We start from the raw sequence: 21,094 nt of genomic DNA on the forward strand, positions 1-21,094 counted from the left end.
TAATAAAATTCTACACACATTTATAATTAAAATAATCTTTGAAAAGCAGGAATAGAAGAAAGCTTTCTTAAGATGATAAGGTCTATAAAATAGATTTTTATAGCAAATATCAAACAAAATGGAGACATTTCAGTCTTTAAAATCAGAAAGAAAACAAGAATTCCAACTACCATAGTAACCTTCAACATTGTACTGAAAAATCTGAGCAACATAAGACAAGAAAAACAAATAAAAAGAAAAAGAATAAGAATGGATGAGACAAAATTATCATTATTTGTAGATGATATGATTATCTACATACAAATTCAATGAAATCAAAAGACAAGCTCTAAGAACTGAGGAATTCAGCAAGCTTGATAAACAATATCAACTTTACAAAAACCAGTATCATGTGTCTACACTAATAATTACCAAGTATGAAACATGACAAGAAGATATAGTTCACAATAGTAACAAAAACTATGAAATTTTCAAAAGTTAACTCAGTATATGAGACTTTTATGAAAAAAATAAACTCTATTAAAAGATAAAAAGAAAGACTTGAATAAATGGAGAAATCTAACATTGTAAAGATGTAAGTTCTTCCTAAATTGATTTATATATTGGATACAATGCTACTGAAATTTAAGCAAGATATTTAAAGAAACTTGACGAACTTATTTTAAAATTTATATGGAAGAATAAAGTCTGTGAATAAATAAATCAGTTGGAAAAAATATCAAAAAGCAAAGACTTATACCACCAGATTCTATGAATAACACAAAGAAATAATGATACAAAGTGTTAAAGTCTTGGTGCAGAAATGGAAGGCACAGACTAGATCTATTGATACGTGGGAATCTGTCATTTGCTGGAGGTGGCTTCACAAAGTATTAGAGAAAGTATATGCTATTTAACAGATGATGTCAAGGAAGAATGGCTCACTATATGGAGATAAAGTTGGACTTCTATCTCACTCACATTGCATGTATACTTACATATGTGTGAGTGTAAATACCTGAGGGATTGAAGATACTTGCTGTGAACAGTACACTTACGAAGTTAATAAAAAGAAAATATTATATAATGTCCTTGTCCTTGTAAACTGAGGACAGGTGGAATTTTCTTTTAAAAAGACCCAAAAAGCACGAATTTTAAAATGGCTGAATTTGACAACATCGAAATTTAGGATTTTGGTTAAAGCATTTCATAGTAAAAATTAACAAGTGATAGATAGGAAGTAGATATTTGCATATTTGCAATTTTTTTAAAAAAAGTTTTCCAAATCACAAAGATGAGACACTCAACTTTAAAAATGGGCAACGGATACGACAGGCAATTTGCAGAATGGAAAACTCCAAAACTATCACATGTATGAAGAGGTACTTACCCTCATTGGTGAGCAGAAAATACAAACTGAAAAAAAAATTATTGTTTGATGCCACCCAATACACATAAGATTGGTAAAAATGAAAAAGCTGGATAATGCCAAATTTGGGGGTGGGGGTGGAAGTAATGGGAAGAAAAAGGAAGTCCTGCACAGGCCCACGTGCTCGCGCCAACCCCTACGCCCCAGCGCGCCTTCTCCACCCACGCACGGGCCTCGGACGCATTTCCAGCCCCGGCGTTGGTTGTGGATGCTGGACATCCACCGCCTCCAGGCAGTTTCGCCGTCACGCCGTCGCCATCTGTAGCCAAAGCAAAACATATCCTAACTGAGACTTTGCAGCTCTTGTGGCCACTCTGGGCTCACCGGGAACATGAGTGGAAGAGCCCGAGTGAAGGCCAGAGGCATCGCCCGCAGCCCCAGTGCCACAGAAGTGAGGCGCATCCAAGCCTCGCCATTGGTGTGTAGAATGCTTATTGCGCATGGTTTCGTTTTCTCCTACCTCTGTCTCTAGCCTGAACAATGCCTTCCTCTGCATGTATCTCCTCCTCTCTGTTACGAAGTAGTGCGTTATCTTTTCTCTCAAGTTTGAGTCTTTCCAAGGTTTGTTCTAACAGTTTTCTCCTTCTAGGGATCTTGTCTGAGTAAGATATTAACGTAGGTATATTAGCCAGTAAAGAGGACTGAAGATTGGGGACAAATATGTCATTCTCTTCTACTTTCTGAGTTTTAATTTCATGATTTCGTTTTAAATTGCCTTGTAAAAAGTGATGTGCTTTCATAACATTACACGGCATATAATCTAATGCAGTTTTTCTGGCTAATTAGTATATAAAAATAAGTACTCTCACACATGTGGTTTAGATTAAACTACTGTTTCTTGAGCAACCACTATAGAGAAAGCTCCTTGCTGGATTTAGGCAACTAGATTGACCTGCCAATAAGCAACTTTGGAGTGATGTTATTAATACAACTACATATTCTTAGCATTTGGAGCAAGTATCCATATGAATAGTTTGTGGTCCTTATGCCTTTATTCTCATGAAGTGGTCTTCTCTGGACTTTGTTCATCTTTTAGCAGGCCAAGATGGAGTAACTTCTTGAACAAAGAGAAGTAGTTACTATGAAAAGAGAAAATGCTAATGGTTCCCTTGGCCTATTTTGTGAACCTGTTTTGGCCCTGTTTATTCATGCAGAGTCATGATCTGAGCTGCTGACCCGGGGCCTCTGTTCATTTTATGTCCGTGGGCCATGGAAGCATGAGGTCCATGTGCATCTGTGCCGCATGCCCTCTGGTGAGCTCCCTGGGCACAAGGATCTCATCTCTGCTTCTTTACACCTCCAGCTATATCTGGCGACAGTTGGTACTAAAATCAAAGTTTGATGAGTGAGGAAAACTATAGCGTGTCCTTATCCTCTTTTCTAGAATGGGCACTCTCTTCTCATCTCTCAAGGGTTTTACCTGTTAACATTTTCTTTGCCTAGTTCATGGTAATCTAAAGACCTGACACTGTTCTTAGGATAATCTTTTGGTTTGTGACTTACCATTGTAAATCTGAACAAAACTTTTTTTTGCCATTTTAGCCTAGATCTGTTGATCTTAGTAACAATGAAGCATCCTCTAGCAATGGCTTCTTGGGAACAAGCAGGATCTCAACCAACGGTAAGTGCAGCTCAGCCTGTTCATTTAGTACCATTCAACCTGAATGGAGCAAGAGGAGCCCTGCCAGGCCTTACAGCAGTAGGCCCACCTCTTGCACATCCTGATTTCCTTTCCTTGAAGGATCCCCTTTGTCATGTTCCTTTGGGACTCTTTAACATAGAAGCACGTGCTGAATTTCCTGACAGTGTTTGGTAGACGGGACTCCATAGATATTAGGAAGCCAGTTTCTGTTTCTTTCTATTCACTGAAGGATTTTGAAAAAATGCTTTAAAAATCTTTATGGTGTTATATACGAATACCATTTGATCCAGCAACCCCACTGCTGGGTATCTACCCAAAGGAAAATAAATCATTATATCAAAAATTTGTCTGCACTTGTACATTTATTGCAGCACTATTCACAATAGCAAAGATATAAAATCAACTTAAGCATCCATCGATGGATAATTAGATAAAGAAAATGTGGTAACATATATAAGAGAATACTACTCAGCCATAAAAAGAATGAAAGCATGTCTTGTAGCAACATGGATAGAATTGGAGGCCATTATCTTTTTTTTTTTTTTTTTTTTTTTTTTGTTTTTTGAGATGGAGTTTTGCTCTTGTTGTCCAGGCTGGAGTGCAATGGCGCAATCTCAGCTCACCGCAACCTCCACCTCCCAGGTTCAAGTGATTCTCCTGCCTCAACCTCCCAAGTAGCTGGGATTACAGGCATGTGCCACCACGCCCAGCTAATTTTGTGTTTTTAGTAGAGACAGGGTTTCTCCATGTTGGTCAGGCTAGTCTTGAACTCCTGACCTCAGGTGATCTGCCCACCTTGGCTTCCCAAAGTGCTGGGATTACAGGTATGAGCCACCGCCCCCGGGCGGCAGCCATTATCTTAACTGAAATAACTCAGAAACAGAAAGTCAAATCCTGCATGTTCTTACTTATAAGTGGAAGCTAAATAATGTGTACACATGGACATAGAGTGTGGAATAATAGAGATTGGAGACTCGGAAGGTTGGGAGGGTGGGAGGGGAGTGAGAAATTGCTTAATGGCTGCAATGTACATTATTCAGATGATGGTTACACTAAAAGCCCAGACTTCACACTATGCAATATATCCATGTAACAAAACTATGCTCTTATGCCTTAAATGTATACGCATTTTTAAAAAAGCAGAAAAAAAAATCTGAACGGCATATAAATGCCAATGCCATTGCTTGGAAGGATGGTAGAAACCTGGTATGCATGTAGCCACTGCTCTCTTTCTTCCCCTCCTGTGGTAAACATCACCATTCAATGGTAGCTGTCCTCACAGCAAAGCCAGATTTGGTCTCAGGATATTTGTCAACATGCTACTCCAAGTCACCACAATCACACACTGTGAGTTGGCATGCCCCATGTGTTAGTCTGCTAGGGCTGCCCTGACAAAGTAGTACTAAGTAGGAGGCTTAATCAGCAGAAATTTATTTTCTCACAAATCTGGATGCTTAAAGTCTGAGATAAGGTGGGGACAGGGCTGGTTCCTTCTGAGGACCCTCTCCTTGGTTTATCCAAGGCCGTCTTCTCCTTGTGTTCACATGATCTTTCCTTTGCATTTCTATGTCCTGATTCCTCTTCTTATGACAACAGTCATACTGGATTAGGAACCACCATAATGACCTCACTTTAACTTAATCACCTATTTAAAGACCCTGTCACCAAATATGATCACATTCTGAGGCACTGGGGGTTAAGACATCAGCATATGAATTTTGGGGGAACACAGTGTAGCCTGTGACCCTGAATAAAACCAGTTAGCCAGGCCGGGCGTGATGGCTCATGCCTGTAATCCCAGCACTTTGAGAGGCCAAGGCGGGCGGATCACCTGAGGTCAGGAGTTCGAGACCAGCCTGGCTAACATGGTGAAACCCCGTTCCTACTAAAAATACAAAAAATTAGCCAGGCATGGCGGCGCACACCTGTAATCCCAGCTGCTTGGGAGGCTGAGGCAGAAGAATCGCTTGAACCCGGGAAGTGGCGGTTGCAGTAAACCGAGCTTGCGCCCTTGCACTCCAGCTTGGGCAACAAGAGGGAAATTTCATCTCAAAAACAAAAACAAAAACAAACAAACAAAAAAAACAGTTTAGTCATCTCTTTTGTTCTGACCCCGGTGTTTTTTATTTTCACAAGCAATTGATTTCTAATAAATGTGGAAGCTCTAAGCATTAGGTTCTCCCAGACTCTGAGGGTCTGGTCCCCCCACCCATCTCATGTCTGACTCTGCTGTTCCTCACTGGGAGTTTTCCAGTCCTGTGTATGTACCCCTGTGATCCAAACACACAAATGAATGTGCAGCCTCTGAGCACAGAAGCCCTACTCTGACAGGCCCAGTGCCCTCCATTATTTTCAAACATTATTCTATCCTTGCAAATGTTTTTTCACATCTGCCACACATTTTTTTTTGTTATTAGGTTTTTTTATTTAAAAATTTTTTATTATTATTTATTTATTATTATATTTTAAGTTCAAGGGTACATGTGCACAACGTGCAGGTTTGTTACATATGTATACATGTGCCATGTTGGTGTGCTGCACCCATTAACTCGTCATTTACATTAGGTATATCTCCTAATACTATCCCTCCCCCCTTCCCCCACCCCACGACAGGCCCTGGTGTGTGATGTTCCCCACCCTGCGTCCAAGTGTTCTCATTGTTTAATTCCCACCTATAAGTGAGAACATGCGGTGTTTGGTTTTCTGTCCTTGGGATAGTTTGCTCAGAATGACGGTTTCTAGCTTCATCCATGTCTCTACAAAGGACATGAACTCATCCTTTTTTATGGCAGCATAGTATTCTATGGTGTATATGTGCCACATTTTCTTAATCCAGTCTATCATTGTTGGACATTTGGGTTGGTTCCAAGTCTTTGCTATTGTGAATAGTGCCACAATAAACATACGTGTGCATGTATCTTTATAGTAGCATGACTTAAAATCTTTTGGGTATATATCCAGTAATGGGATGGCTGGGTCAAATGGTATTTCTAGTTCTAGATCCTTGAGGAATTGCCACACTGTCTTCCAAAACGGTTGAACTAGTTTACAGTCCCGCCAACAGTGTGAAAGTGTTCCTATATTTCCCCACATCCTCTCCAGCACCTGTGGTTTCCTGACTTTTTAATGATCGCCATTCTAACTGGTGTGAGATGGTATCTCATTGTGGTTTTGATTTGCATTTCTCTGATGGCCAGTGATGATGAGCATTTTTTCATGTGCCTGTTGGCTGCATAAATGTCTTCTTTTGAGAAGTCTCTGTTCATATCCTTTGCCCACTTTTTGATGGGGTTGTTTGATTTTTTCTTGTAAATTTGTTTAAGTTCTTTGTAGATTCTGGATAGTAGCCCTTTGTCAGATGGGTAGATTGCAAAAATTTTCTCCCATTCTGTAGGTTGCCTGTTCACTCTGATGGTAGTTTCTTTTGCTGTGCAGAAGCTCTTTAGTTTAATTAGATCCCATTTGTCAATTTTGGCTTTTGTTGCCATTGCTTTTGGTGTTTTAGACATGAAGTCCTTGCCCATGCCTATGTCCTGAATGGTATTGCCTGGGTTTTCTTCTAGGGTTTTTATGGTTTTAGGTCTAACGTTTAAGTCTTTAATCCATCTTGAATTAATTTTTGTGTGAGGTGTAGGGAAGGGATCCAGTTTCAGCTTTCTACATATGGCTAGCCAGTTTTCCCAGCACCACTTATTAAATAGGGAATCCTTTCCCCATTTCTTGTTAATGTCAGGTTTGTCAAAGATCAGATGGTTGTAGATGTGTGGTGTTATTTCTGAGGACTCTGTTCTGTTCCATTGATCTATATCTCTGTTTTGGTACCAGTACCATGCTGTTTTGGTTACTGTAGCCTTGTAGTATAATTTGAAGTCAGGTAGCATGATGCTGCCAGCTTTGTTCTTTTGGCTTAGGATTGTCTTGGCAATGTGGGTTCTTTTTTGGTTCCATATGAACTATAAAGTAGTTTTTTCCAATTCTGTGAAGAAAGTCATTGGTAGCTTGATGGGGATGGCATTGAATCTATAAATTACTTTGGGCAGTATGGCCGTTTTCACGATATTGATTCTTCCTATCCATGAGCATGGAATGTTCTTCCATCTGTTTGTATCCTCTTTTATTTCGTTGAGCAGTGGTTTGTAGTTCTCCTTGAAGAGGTCATTCACATCCCTGTAAGTTGGATTCCTAGGTATTTTATTCCCTTTGAAGGAATTGTGAATGGGAGTTCACTCATGATTTGGCTCTGTGTTTGTTATTGGTGTGTAGGAATGCTTGCGATTTTTGCACATTGATTTTGTGGCCTGAGACTTTGCTGAAGTTGCTTATCAGCTTAAGGACATTTTGGGCTGAGACGATGGGGTGTTCTAGATATGCAGTCATGTCATCTGCAAACAGAGACAATTTGACTTCCTCTTTTCCTAATTGAATACCCTTTATTTCTTTCTCCTGCCTGATTGCCCTGGCCAGAACTTCCAACACTATGTTGAATAGGAGTGGTGAGAGAGGGCATCCCTGTCTTGTGCCAGTTTTCAAAGGGAATGCTTCCAGTTTTTGCCCCTTCAGTATGATATTGGCTGTGGGTTTGTCATAGATAGCTCTTATTATTTTGAGATATGTCCCATCAATACCTAATTTATTGAGAGTTTTTAGCATGAAGGCCTGTTGAATTCTGTTGAAGGCCTTTTCTGCATCTATTGAGATAATCATGTGGTTTTTGCCTTTGGTTCTGTTTATGTGATGGATGACGTTTATTGATTTGCGTGTGTTGAACCAGCCTTGCATCCCAGGAATGAAGCCAACTTGATCGTGGTGGATAAGCTTTTTGATATGCGCACATTGTTATGAACAGTGAATGATGAAAATCCTTCATCCTTGGAGGGAAAATTGGAGTTTTATTTATTTATCTTAAAATATATATAACATAAAATTTACCATTTAAATTACTTTTAAATGTGCAGTCTTGGGAGATGAACTTCATTTATTTTGTTGTGCAATCATCACCACCATCCAACTTTAGATCTTTTTTCACCGTGCAAAATGGAAACTCTGTACTCATTAATTAATAACTCCCATTCCCCCCTCCCTCCAGCTGCTGGTAACTGCCATACTATGGTAGCTTGAATTTTCAGAAACCACCTAACATCTTTTGAAACCACGAGCAATGGCTTATATGGACAATTTAGTGAGGGTAATAGAATTCTAGAAATTCATATTACTTTGCAGTAACATTTTGTATTTTTATAAAGTTATTTTCAACATGCCAGAAAGTCAGCATCTCCCGTACTAATTTAAACAGAAAATACTCATTTGGAAACAGATTTTAATTTCATGTTTTCTAGAAGCTGTCAGTAAGTGGTATGCCCTGAGGTGAAACACTGGCTTTTATTCTTAGGGGGAATGACCTAGAATAAAAACTGATGGCAATGTTCTGGGCAATTTCTCTTCTTTTCTTTGGGAAATGTCAGATTCATCTTCTTTCTGGGCAGAAGTTGCTGAGGACAGAAGTTAGTCTGTAATCCTTCAGGGTGTTACACAAGAGCTAACGGCAGGAGAGCTGCCCTCCCTAAATAGGTATGGAGAAGGGAATGGGGAGGGAGGGCTTTCTCCTTAGCCAAGAAGTGAAAGTCTACAATATTACAAGGGCAAGAACTAACTCAAGATCTGTTTTTGTTTTCGTGAGACAGGGTCTCGCCCTGTCGCCCAGGCTGGAGTGCGGGCGTGACCATGGCTCACTGCTACCCCCACCTTCTGGGCTTAAGTGATCCTCCCACCTCAGCCCAGGCACATGTCACCACGCCCAGCTGATTTTTTGTGTTTTTGGTAGAGACAGGGTTTCAACACATTGCCCAGGCTGGTCTCTAACTCCTGAGCTCAAGCGATCCGCCCGCCATGACCTCCTAAAGTGCTGGGACTACAGGCATGAGTCACGACATCTGGCCAGGATCTGTTATTTTTAACAAAACGTTCTGTGTTTTCTTCACAATTTTCCGTTTTTAGGCTGAAGACTTCTGTAATAGTCATGAATGGTTTCAGCAATATGGGCAAACTGTATTCAAAACCACAAGTTTGGATTGCAATGCATTTTTGACATAGTAGTTGCAAACAGTATCACTAGAATGAAATATTAGCTGTTACCACATTCTCTTCATGTTTTAGATAAATATGGGATATCTTCTGGTGATGCTGGAAGTACCTTCATGGAAAGAGGTGTGAAAAACAAACAGGACTTTATGGATTTGAGTATCTGTACCAGAGAAAAATTGGCACATGTGAGAAATTGTAAAACAGGTACCCAGTTTTATGTTACTTACTTTTTTAATGTTACCAAATCTTGCTTAAGGACTTCCAAATTCTAGGTCTAAAATAAATAAGTTCATATGTTTGCTTAACAGATATTTACCGATCGTCTTCTGTGTTCAAGGCACTGTTAGACGCTTTAATTTTCTAGCCTTAATTTTCTCTTTTATTAATAGAAATAATATCTTCCCCCAAATGACATCTCACTTTTGGAAAAGATTTTCTTCATATACTGGGGTGGGAGTTAAAAAGATGTTTCATTTCTTTCCCAACATGGGAAGTAATAATCTTTCTGGACTTCAGCTGTAAAAAGAAAGACATAACCTATTTGGGGGATTCTTTACCCAGATTCCAGGCTCACCCATAAAATTGCATGCAAATTGTCAGTATATGTATCTTCTGGGAAGTAGGTCTATTGTTTTCATTGGATTCTCAAAAGTCTTTGTGGCCACCTCACGAAAGTTAAAACTCACTGATGCGGATCAGTGTTTTCCAAACTTTTTGAACCAAAATAAGAAACATATTATTATCCAGCATACACACACTGTCCACACACAATTGAAGCAAAAGTTTCATGAAACAATGCATCTCTTCCTTTCTGTTTTATTCTGGACTTTTCATTAAACATGCGATTCACCTCACCTGATTTCATAACTGCAGCACTAATGGGACCCAGCTGCCGTTTGAAAACTATCATATGTAGACGATCTTGAAGGGTCTTTCCGGCTCTGACAGTCTAGGTTGACTACTCTTTATTTATATGAGCAGCTAAAATATGTTGCTTTGCCATTTCCTCAGGATCTGGGAGAACAAAAGAGATCTGTTATTTAACTAAAATAGCACGGACATTTCTTGCTCCTACCAGATATATACCCCAGGTTGAAGCTGAGGAAATACTGAAGCACAGCTGATACCTTGTATTCCTCACCACCTTGGAGTCTCTGGGTTGCTTTCCTCCATGAGAAAAGCAAAATAGCATCTATTCTATATCATTCTTTTCTTTTCTTTTTTTGGAGACAGCGTCTCACTCTGTTGCCCAGGCTGGAGTGTAATGGTGCGATCTTGGTTCACTGCAGCCTCTGCCTTCCAGGTTCAAGCGATTCTCGTGCCTTAGCCTCCCTAGTAGCTGGAATTACAGGCGTGGGCCACCATGCCCAGTTAATTTTTGTATTTTTTGTAGAGACAGGGTCTTGCCAGGTTGGCCAGGCTGGTCTCGAACTCCTGGCCTCAAGCAATCCACCAGCCTTGGCCTCCCAAACTGCTGAGATTACAGGTGTGAGCCACCGTGCCCAGCCTCTATATCATTCTTTTCTATAAGACCAAAACTGGATGATTCTCTATAAGGGGAAGTGAGAAGAACCTCCTTTGTACCCTCCTGGATTCTACCCTGGGGGGAGCTTACACCATCCTGATCACTAACTGACTATATCGTGGCCATCTCTGATTTTGTCCTATAGACTTTTAAGATGTGAATAAAAATGTCTGTAAGGGGCTGGAAGTCCCGGAAGCACACATGGCCTCCATGTGTCTGCAGAAAACAGAAGCCCAGAAACCCTGTCTGTTTTCACGTCGGAAAAATGACAGTTCCTTCCTCTCTCCCCAGCCTTCCCCTTAATCTCTGAGGGTCTTCTCTGAGATTGTTTGGTCTAACCACTGATATAACTTTTTCAGAATTTTCAGAAATATGATTAACTTTTGATTATCTGGATTTCCCAGAGGTTGGGGGTTGTATATTCATAGTAAGAACCAGACTGTTTCTTTATAATATGAGAGCAGTATAATTTCAGAGCAGCATCTGAAAATATTACTTGAGCCGATTTGAATTGCAGAGAAGGAGAGCGGGAAGGCAAGCTTTGAAAGGTGTCCTGGAATGGTTGAGTTCAGACGCTTCTCGTCTCACAAGGACAGGAATGTCAGTGTCTGCTCGTATGTTCTTAAGAGACCTGTTTCATGCATGATCCCATTTTAGCTCCCAAAGGTGTTATTAGGCTGCAAGTTTTAGGATTTATCCTGTGTCACTGTGCAAAAATCCTTGCTTTAAAGCAACTACTATGCATAGGCAAATACATTTTTAAATGGTGTGATTAACATTAACATGATGTGATTTCCTGATTAAAAAATTGTTTTTTGTTTGTCTTCTTCAGGTTCCAGTGGAATACCTGTGAAACTGGTTACAAACCTCTTTAACTTAGATTTTCCCCAAGACTGGCAGCTATACCAGTACCATGTGACATATATTCCAGATTTAGCATCTAGAAGGCTGAGAATTGCTTTACTTTATAGTCATAGTGAACTTTCCAACAAAGCAAAAGCATTCGACGGTGCCATCCTTTTTCTGTCACAAAAGCTAGAAGAAAAGGTATAGTATGACTAGTTTTTTTACTGTATATGTGGGTGTGTGTTTATTATATGTGTATACACACACACATATATATGCATATGCAAGGAGATTCCAAAAGGTTTGTGGAAAAATAGAATTAAAAGGTAAGAATTTAAAAAACTACCTTTCTTACCAAGAGTTTTACCAAGGTCAAGACACTTTTATAAGCAATGATATCAGCCATTTAGTCCATCTCTAGAGAACTAAGGGTCCTGGGAATTTAACCACATCAGTGCAGTCTTTTTTAGCTTATTAACGAAAGAAAAATGGGTGCCCTTTACAGATATTTTAAGATTATAAAACAAAAAAGTCAGAAGGAGCCAAATCAGCAGTAAAGTGTATGCCTAATGATTTCCCATTGAAACTTTTGCCAACTTACCCTTGTTTGTTGAGAAGAATGAGTAGAAGCATTGTTGTGGTGCTCTCCAGGGAAGCTTTCCTGGCCATTTTTCTGCTCAAGCTTTGGCAAAGTTTCTCAAAACACTTTCGTAATAAGCGGATGTTACCATTCTTTGGCCCTCCAGAAAGTCAACAAGCAGAATGCCTTGAGCATCTCAAGAAACTATTGCCATGACCTTTGCTCTTGATGGGTTGGCTTTTCCTTTGACTGGACCACTTCCACCTCTCGGTAGCGATTGCTCTGATTGTGCTTTGTCTTCAGGATCGTACTGGTAAAGCCAGGTTTCATCTCCTCTTACAATTTTTTGAAGAAATGCTTCAGGATCTTAATACCATTTATTTAAAATTTTTATTGACGGCTCTGCTCTTATCTGCAGCTGATCTGAATGCAATGAATTTGGCAAGCGTTGAATGGAAAGTTTGCTCAACTTTAATTTTTTAGTCAGAATTGTATAAGCTAAACAAATTGAGATGTCTGTGGTGTTGGCTATTGTTTCTGCTATTAATCTTTGGTCTTCTCAATTAGGGCATGAACAAGATGAATTTTTTTTCCTTGCAAATCTGTATAGATGATCTGCAGCAGGCTTCATCTTCAACATTGTCTCATCCCTTCTTAAGATGAGTTATCCATTTGTAAACTGCTGATTTCTTTGGGGCATTGTTCCCATAAACTTTTCATTATACATCAGTGATTTTGCCATTCTTCTACCCAAGTATCGCCAAAAATTTGATGTCTGTTCTGGCTTCAATCTTAGCAGAATTCATATTGCTCTGACAGGGGCTCTTTTCAAATTGAGGTCTTATTCTTAGTGTCTCACACTGGATCCTGTTAGTATGAGTTTATTTTGGTGCAAAATTTTTGAAATCCATGCATAGTTTTTTCATAATACATATTTTCCATGAACTTTTTGAGGTCTCCTCATATATACTTATATATTTAAGAGATTAGTTGATTTTCATGACAATTGGAATGAGTGAATCACTCCTTTCCTTTTTCCTGTTCCCTTGCCTGAGAGCTAAAAAAAAGACTCCCTAATTAAGATTTCACTAGTAATTGATTTCTTAATTATGAAGCTGGTGGTGTGGTATTTTTAAAATAAGAGCTGTAAGTGTCCTTGAAATTGGCACCTTAAAAAATAATTCCCAAAGTAGGCAAGACTAAGAAACACCATTTGGCCTATGGCTTCAGAACTTTAAATTAATTCTACCTTTTTTTGCTCCTGCACCCTTGTGCCTGTATGTCCAAATAATTTTACATCAATTTTTGATTCTAGAATTGCCGTTTATTTAACTACTTGCTCGATCATAAGAAATTATGAGTTATTTATATCAATTTTTAAAGTTTTTTTAATGCAACCATTGGAAATAGCTATTGTGTATTTCATATTCCTTTATCCACCTTTTTACACATTTGACATCTTCAGTCCTAAAATAAAGATGGTATGGATGTTTTTAACATATGTTTTGTTCTAAAACAATGTTACACTTACTACAAGAAAAAAAGAACCAATTTCTGTGTGAAAAACTAAAACAGAGCATTGGATTAAAATTTTATGCTTCTATCCCTTAGAAATCTTAGTCCCTTAGTTCAGCTGTTTGTTTGCAGAGTTTGGTACCAATAGCTTAGATTTACATTTTTAGACTCTAGGTAAGTCTTTGTGAATTTCCTCATGAAATGTGTTTCTTAGCACTCTTGGGCCTTTTGCCTTTTATGAGACCCTGAGATCTATAGGAGCTGCTTGAGTGATTGTTGCATTGGATATGGAACATTAAAATTATACCATATGATTAAATTTAATGGCTTAGAAAATCTAGATCTGTAAATTAAGAAACATTTTTATTCACCATAATTTTTTATTGATTCTTCAATTCTTTGTCCTATGACCAGATGTTGATAGCACGCTAATATGGCTTCTCATACTTAAATGATATATTTTAAATCTGTTGTTACCATTAAAAATGTTCTTGTAGATACATTTCTAGCACTAGTTTAGAAATTTAGATATGTTGAAATTATTAAATACTACCCTTGAAGTGTCCAGCTTACTTCCATTGTACCTAAACAGAATGAAGAACGTATACGCTACAAATGCTAAGAATATGTTACTGCTACTCATTTCTCATTCAAAATGAGCATGTAGTATGTGTCAAACACCTTTCTGTTGCTGGGAATGGAGCCTAATAAGGGGACAAGTGAGAAAATAGACCATAAAAACATGGTGTGACAAATCAGGCCTGTTTATTTTATTTCCCAGATATAGGGGATACTAGGTTTAAACAGAATAGTGTTGTCTTATTTCTTATAAACATATGACCTGTCACCCAGTTACAGTGCAAAAGAAAGTGTCCTAATGAAGATACTGCTACTCTCACCTTTTTATTCTGATCTTGGTATTGACTGAGGCTTAATTCTGCATCCTCATCATCCCCTACACATGTCCTAGGATGCTTATTTAAGTTGAAACATCTCAGCCACTAGTTGACGCAATGAACTCCTAGGAGTTCCAGGATTCCTGTTCAGCTGCCTCCGAGCCTTCCACTGTCCAGGCCCTATCTGTGCACCTGCAGCCAGACTGGTGTTGCTATTCATGTCCACATCTATTTGCCACTCTCATATACCTATAAAGAGCCTACTCTGAACCTGGCAGGGTGTTGCGACCATGGAGCAAACAAAGATAAATAAAACAGAGTACTTGTTCTCCAAAATTTCAATTTCGAATAAAAGTTCTTTACAAATAAATACTATGTAAGGTAGAATGAAATAAGTGTCATAATAATTAGTATCTTTATTATGCTAGCATTTATTGAGCACTTACTAGGTGTTAAGTACTGTCCTTCTTTGTTCTCCAGGTTATCCTCAACATCTCTCTCTTGAGCAGATCTATACTTTGTGTCCCACAAGTAGCTGCTACCACCACTGCTACTACCAGTTACACCTATCAGATTACATGTGTTGATCACTTACTCTGCCAGGCTCTTTTTTTTTTTTTTTTTTTTTTTGAGAAGGAGTTTTGCTCTTGTCGCCCAGGCTGGAGTGCAATGGCATGATCTTGGTTCACTGCAACCTCCATCTCCTGGGTTTCAAGCAATTCTCCTGCCTCAGCCACCTGAGTAGCTGGGATTATAGGCGCCTGCCACCACACCCGGCTAATTTTTGTATTTTTAGTAGAGACGCGGTTTCACCACATTGGACAGGCTGGGCTCAAACTTCTGACCTCAGGTGATCCACCCGCCTCAGCCTCCCAAAGTGCTGGGATTACAGGTGTGAGCCACCACGCCTGGCCTGCCAGGCTCTTTATAGCATGATCTCATTTAATCCTGTCATCACCCTTGGGGCCTAGTGAGGCTAAATATATTGCCCAAGGTTGTCAGAGGGAGCCTGATGAAAGGCAAGATTATTTCTAGCAGGACACTTGAGCGAGAGTGATAGTTCCTTGTTTAGGATTTTGATTAGTGAGGTGGACAATGGGAGATATGGGATTCCTAGGCAGAAGAGGCAAACATGCAATGATGGGAAGTGAGGGCCATATTTTAGAAACTTTTGCTCATTCAGGTTTAGCTAGGAAGGTGTGGAAGTTGTGATTTCAAAGGTAAAGAGAACTTTAAATGTCCTGCCAAGGAATAGAGACTCTTCCATGGATCACTGAAGACGTTGGAGAGCATTTCCATGGCAGCTGTGTTAAATTACAGTTACTCTGATCACATCCTATTGAATGGTTTACAGAAGGAGGTGGGAAGAGTAGTAAAGTGCCACTGAAATAGTGTGGGCAGGGTGTCGAAAGGGCTTGAAAAGAGATACAAAGTGCTGCTATTTATTTGAATTCCTGAGTGCCTGTGCAATGGATGGAAATAAAATCAATGCATTATCTCATTTAATCGTCACAACCCTGTGACTTTAGTTAGACTCAGTACCAGAAAGGTGTTCCACATCACACCAGCTGTAAGAGGCAGAAGACCAGGGTCCATCCAATTCTACATCATGTGCTCTTAAGCACTGTGGTAAATAATGGTATTGGAACAGCTGAGATAGATCAGAGACATTCCTGGTGTAGATACAGTAAGACTTGCCATCTGATTAGATTGTGAATTGAGGAGGAGAAATGAAAGTTTACTCTGAGATTAGCAGCCTGGGGACTGGAGGGTCTGAGGCCCAATAAGAGATGTAGGAAGTGAAGGAGGAGTGGGTGTTTGGTGGGAGAGGTACAAAGGGGGCTGAAGAGTTTGATCTTAGGTGGTTGTTGAAAATGCAGTTCCTGAGACCATCTGCTGCCACCTCCCCTCAACCACTCATCCCAAAGGATTAAGACATCCTTTGTTGTCTTAATCCTTTGTTCCAAAGCTCCTGCAGCAGTTTGAGAGGTGGGCATCCCTTCTGTCTGCCAGAGTTTTCCCCATGTTGATGAGCTCTTTCTATAGCTGTCCACCTCCGATTTCTGTACAATTTTATCTGAAGCAAGAAATTATCTCGATGAAATCTTACATCCCTGTGAAAAGATCAGGTTCTCTTTGTTTCCATGCAGTGACTGGTTCCTGCCTTACATTCTTGATGCAATCTAAAAGTGGTTAAAACCATTCTGTAGCTGTAGAAAGTAGAGGCAGAATACATAAATGCTTGCTAATTAGCTGACTTTATCTAATTGCTTATCCCTTTGAAAAATCCATGATCATTGATTGATATTTATTGACTGATTTGTATATTCCTTTATTTCAAGAACCTATTCTGAGTCCTTTCTGGTTCAAGAAGCCTTAAATTTAGTGGGAGCTGTTATAGAATCATATTCATGTGTTCATTATATTGCTAGAACATTGTTCCAGGTTATAAGGACTCTAGGTTTCTCTAGACCTTTCAGCAATTTATAAAATCAGATTTCTGATCTGTTCTAATTTCCACCACTTATTCCTCTCTCTCCCCATGTTTACTTTCCCTGTCATTTATCCTCTCTCCTTTCTTTCCTTCTCTCTTGTTCTCTACTCTTCTACATTATAAAAAGACTTTGGGAGGCTGTCCTCTGGAATCCATGAACTTGGGATGGGCAGGACAGTCCACTAGTGGGCTTCTGAGTATCAATGAATACCCTGAAAATGGGTACAATTATGTACACTGTTGTGGTGTGTGTATATATATGTGTGTGTGTGTGTGAAATTTTATTGAGTAATATCTGTAACTTTTATCAGACTCTCAAAATAATTTGTGACCCATCTCCCTCCCGCTTCCTAGAAAAATCAAGAACCACTGCTCTGGAACTCTCTTTGGACCAAACTTTGAACCATGAGTCTGGCTTTAATTCTCCCTTAAGAAGTTAGAGAGTAGAGAGATGTGTTGTTTTTTTAGGATTGGCAAGATACAGAGAAAAAAAGCCCTCTGAACATAATGTGATGATTAGATTATTACTCATATACTAACACCTGCAGTTTTGTTTTTGTTAATGCATATTACATTGTGATGGCTTTATAAGTGTGCATTCTGCACACTTGGGGATAATTTGTAGGGTGCATATTAAGTACCTCTTTTTCCCAGGTCACAGAGTTGTCAAGTGAAACTCGAAGAGGTGAGACTGTAAAGATGACTATCACCCTGAAGAGGGAGCTGCCATCAAGTTCTCCCGTGTGCATCCAGGTCTTCAATATCATCTTCAGAAAGTAAGGCACTGGAAATGTGAATTTAATTTGGGCTAATGATACCTTTCAGCATAGAGCCTGGGTATTAAAATAATCGACCATTTTGTAGGCAGTGTGCCAGCAGTGACGCCACCGTTAGGGCAATTTCTCAAGTACCTTCTCCTACACGAACAATAATGTGCAATGCAGCCCATTACAGCCACTCAGTGGCACAGACTGTTAATATCCAGTATTGTCCTAAGTTGAGACAAATAATACGGGGATTATTGCTGCCTCACTGGTAGCAGGGAGGGTACCCTTTTCCTTTTCTTCTTTTTCTGTGTCTTTTCCCAGACTTAAAAGTTCATTTAGCAAACTTAGTTAAGTTTGGCTTAATAAACTGAAGAATTTGTTTTTCTCCTAGCGGATTGATTTAGGAAAGAAGATCACTGTCTGCTTTCTGCCCTGGCTCCACCCTCAGCCCATTTCTTTCCCCCACACCTACACGGTTGTAGCTCAGCTCTTCAGTGTTCTGCAGACTGGTCTAAGGATCACATACTCCAGCGTCTTCTTAGGGGTGGAGTGGAGCTCCATAAAAGGCATATTCCCTGGACCTTCACTGAATCTAGTTAGTAAACAGAAGTTCACAGATAGGCCTGAAAATTCACATTTTTAGGATACACTGAAGCTTGAGAACCACTGTTTTACATGCTGCTAGTGTGGATCATTAAGATGATCTGTTAGAAACCTTACAGGCAAGTCCTTTGTTCAACAGTGACCTCTGGAAGGCATGAAGATGGGGAAGTTTGGGGATTTCCTGAGTCGTATGAGCACATCAGGAACTTCCCCCACCCAGATGTCCTAATTCCTAATTCCAGTCAGATGTCTTGTCCAGCACCTTTTGGTCATATTTGAGCCTCAGCTTACTGCATATCAGCTCTTCAGAATCCAGTCTTGCATGCTGACATTTGGAAGATGCTTTCAGTGAGAAAGTTCTTTCACTTGTCTTTTATCTTACTTTACCCTCACTAGAGCACCCCGAGGCAAGTGCTATTAAAATCCTTATTTTTAAGAGAAAGGGGCTTAGGCTCAGTGACATTTGGCAGCCAAAATCACAGTTGGAACTCTTGTTTCCTGACTTGAAACCCCCATGTGGGTCAAATTCCTAAGGTGACCAGGATTACTTGCTGAAGACACAGTCTTGGTCATTTGGCAGTACCTGGGGAGCCTGAGCAGCCTCATTAGAAATAAGATCCTCGGCTGGGCCGGTGGCTCACACCTGTAATCCCAGCACTTTGGGAGGCAGAGGCGGGCAGATCACCTGAGGTCAGGAGTTCGAGACCAGCCTGACCAACATGGAGAAACCTCGTCTCTACCGAAAATACAAAATTAGCCGGGCGTGGTGGCGCTCTTGCCTGTAATCCCAGCTACTGCAGAGGCAGAGGTGGGCAGATCACCTGAGGTCAGGAGTTTGAGACCAGCCTGACCAACGTGAAGAAACCTCGTCTCTACCAAAAATACAAAATTAACCGGGCGTGGTGGCGCTCTTGCCTGTAATCCCAGCTACTGTGGAGGCTGAGGCAAGAGAATCGCTTAACCCGGGAGGCGGAGGTTGCAGTGAGCTGAGATCACGCCATTGCACTCCAGCCTGGGCAACAAGAGCGAACTCCATTTCAAAAAAAGAAAAAGAAATAAGGTCCTCATCCCCAAGTAGGGAAGAGGTCAAAAAGGCCTGCAGGCATGGCTTATCTCACCCCATCCAAGCTAACCAGAATGTTACTACTGCAGCCATCCATAATGGCTAATTGACCACATATTTGTCACTGCAGCTAAACCCAGACAGATAAAAATAATTTCAGTTGTAGTATTCTCAAATATGAAGAAGTGATAGTTCTTTATAGACATTCATATGTATATTTAGTATCTAAACCTTGCAGTCCTCTGAGAATGAGAGGTCTGTATTTCCTATATATTTTTAACATTATGTTCAGTAAGGGTATGAACTTAGAATTACACTGTTACTGACTGATATTTACCAAAAATTCCAAAAAATGTACTTGCAGGATCCTCAAAAAGTTGTCCATGTACCAAATTGGACGGAACTTCTATAATCCTTCAGAGCCAATGGAAATTCCCCAGCACAAGTAGGTTTATTTATATTTTCTGTTACTCCGAAATTATTATAATGTGAGCAACATAATTTATGATGCAATATTATACCATTATGCCTCCTGTGAGAGACTCTGTGATATGAAATGTAATGAATTTTTTATAATTTTCAAGTTTTTAAAATAAAATGGTGCATGTGAACGTGAAGCTAGCAGCTTTGTTTTCTTATATTAGTGTGATAGATAATTATCACAAATCCTAGAAGGAATTCAGAAACTGAATTTTCTGTGTGTAATAAGTAATAACGAAAGCAGGATGAGCTGTATTTTGTTGTTGAAAGGTTGTTAGCACAGCCAGAGTGGTTGACATGAAATCGTCAGGGCAGCGCAGGTCAGAAAGAAAAGCCAACCAAATAACTCTGGTGAAGGATAGAATCCTTATGAACACCTGCAGAATTTCTACCTAAACTGGGAATTCGAGGCTTCAGGGAAAGTGGTCAGCTATGTCTTGAACTGGTTGTTACTTAGCTCTCAAAAATACTGTGGTCAAACTATAGACAGAGAGGCAACTGGTAGCCCAAATGTAGATTCTTAAAGGGAGAAGTGCATAAAAGATAGAAAATGGGAGTGGGGTGTTTGGCCTTCTGCCTGGTGGAGGAAAAATGATGGGAGTTTCCATATGTTCATTCAGAGTGTCAGCGTGCTCTCTATAAAGCACCCAATTCGTCCTTGTCACTAATCTGTCCACCTGGATTAGAAAATCTCATAGGTGCTGATTGTACTAAACTGCCCTAGGTGCTCAGCACATATGCCTGTCCTGGAGGCTGGCTTAGTATCACAGTGACTACTTAATAGTCTACAAAATATAAACTGGAATTTTTTTTTAAAATAGTAGTCTATTATTTCATGCCATTTCTGTAACTTCTTATTCAAGATTTTTAAGTTTATGTGGGAAGAAACTGTAGGCTGTGTTCCGGTTTCTCTTGTATATCTGTTTGTGGTATCACTTTTGTATTTTTTAATCTCGTCATTAAATCTATCCACTGCCCTCACCTTTGAATTGGGGTGCTTTTCTGAACCTAGATGTTTTCCTGCGGGGACAGATCACTCCATAAATATATTATTCCTATAGTTACGGTTTTCAGGCAGGGACATTTCCCCGCCTCTTCAGGGAACATTTTGTATTGTCTGGAGACGTTTTTGGTTGTCACAGCTGGGAGGCTGCTACTGGCATCTAGTGGGTAGAGGCCAGGGAAATGCTGCTA

At 39.8% G+C, this 21,094-nt stretch overlaps 1 protein-coding gene across 3 annotated transcripts in view; it reads left to right on the top strand.

Annotated features, from left to right (window-relative positions):
- PIWIL4 (piwi like RNA-mediated gene silencing 4) overlaps positions 1–21,094 on the top strand; it is a 75,778-nt gene that overhangs the window by 20,038 nt on the left and 34,646 nt on the right. For 2 of the 3 annotated variants that reach the window (XM_063784437.1, XM_054662639.1), the window contains exons 2-6: positions 2,951–3,029; positions 9,204–9,335; positions 11,489–11,703; positions 17,642–17,763; positions 19,785–19,865. In XM_063784437.1, coding sequence (XP_063640507.1) covers positions 2,951–3,029; positions 9,204–9,335; positions 11,489–11,703; positions 17,642–17,763; positions 19,785–19,865 — 629 coding nt within the window. Of the gene's footprint in view, positions 1–1,556; positions 1,827–2,950; positions 3,030–9,203; positions 9,336–11,488; positions 11,704–17,641; positions 17,764–19,784; positions 19,866–21,094 lie in introns of those variants that run through there. The other variant, XM_508702.7, reaches the window with a different exon arrangement.

Source organism: Pan troglodytes, chromosome 9 (genome assembly GCF_028858775.2).
Source record: "Pan troglodytes isolate AG18354 chromosome 9, NHGRI_mPanTro3-v2.0_pri, whole genome shotgun sequence".
NCBI lineage: Eukaryota > Metazoa > Chordata > Mammalia > Primates > Hominidae > Pan > Pan troglodytes.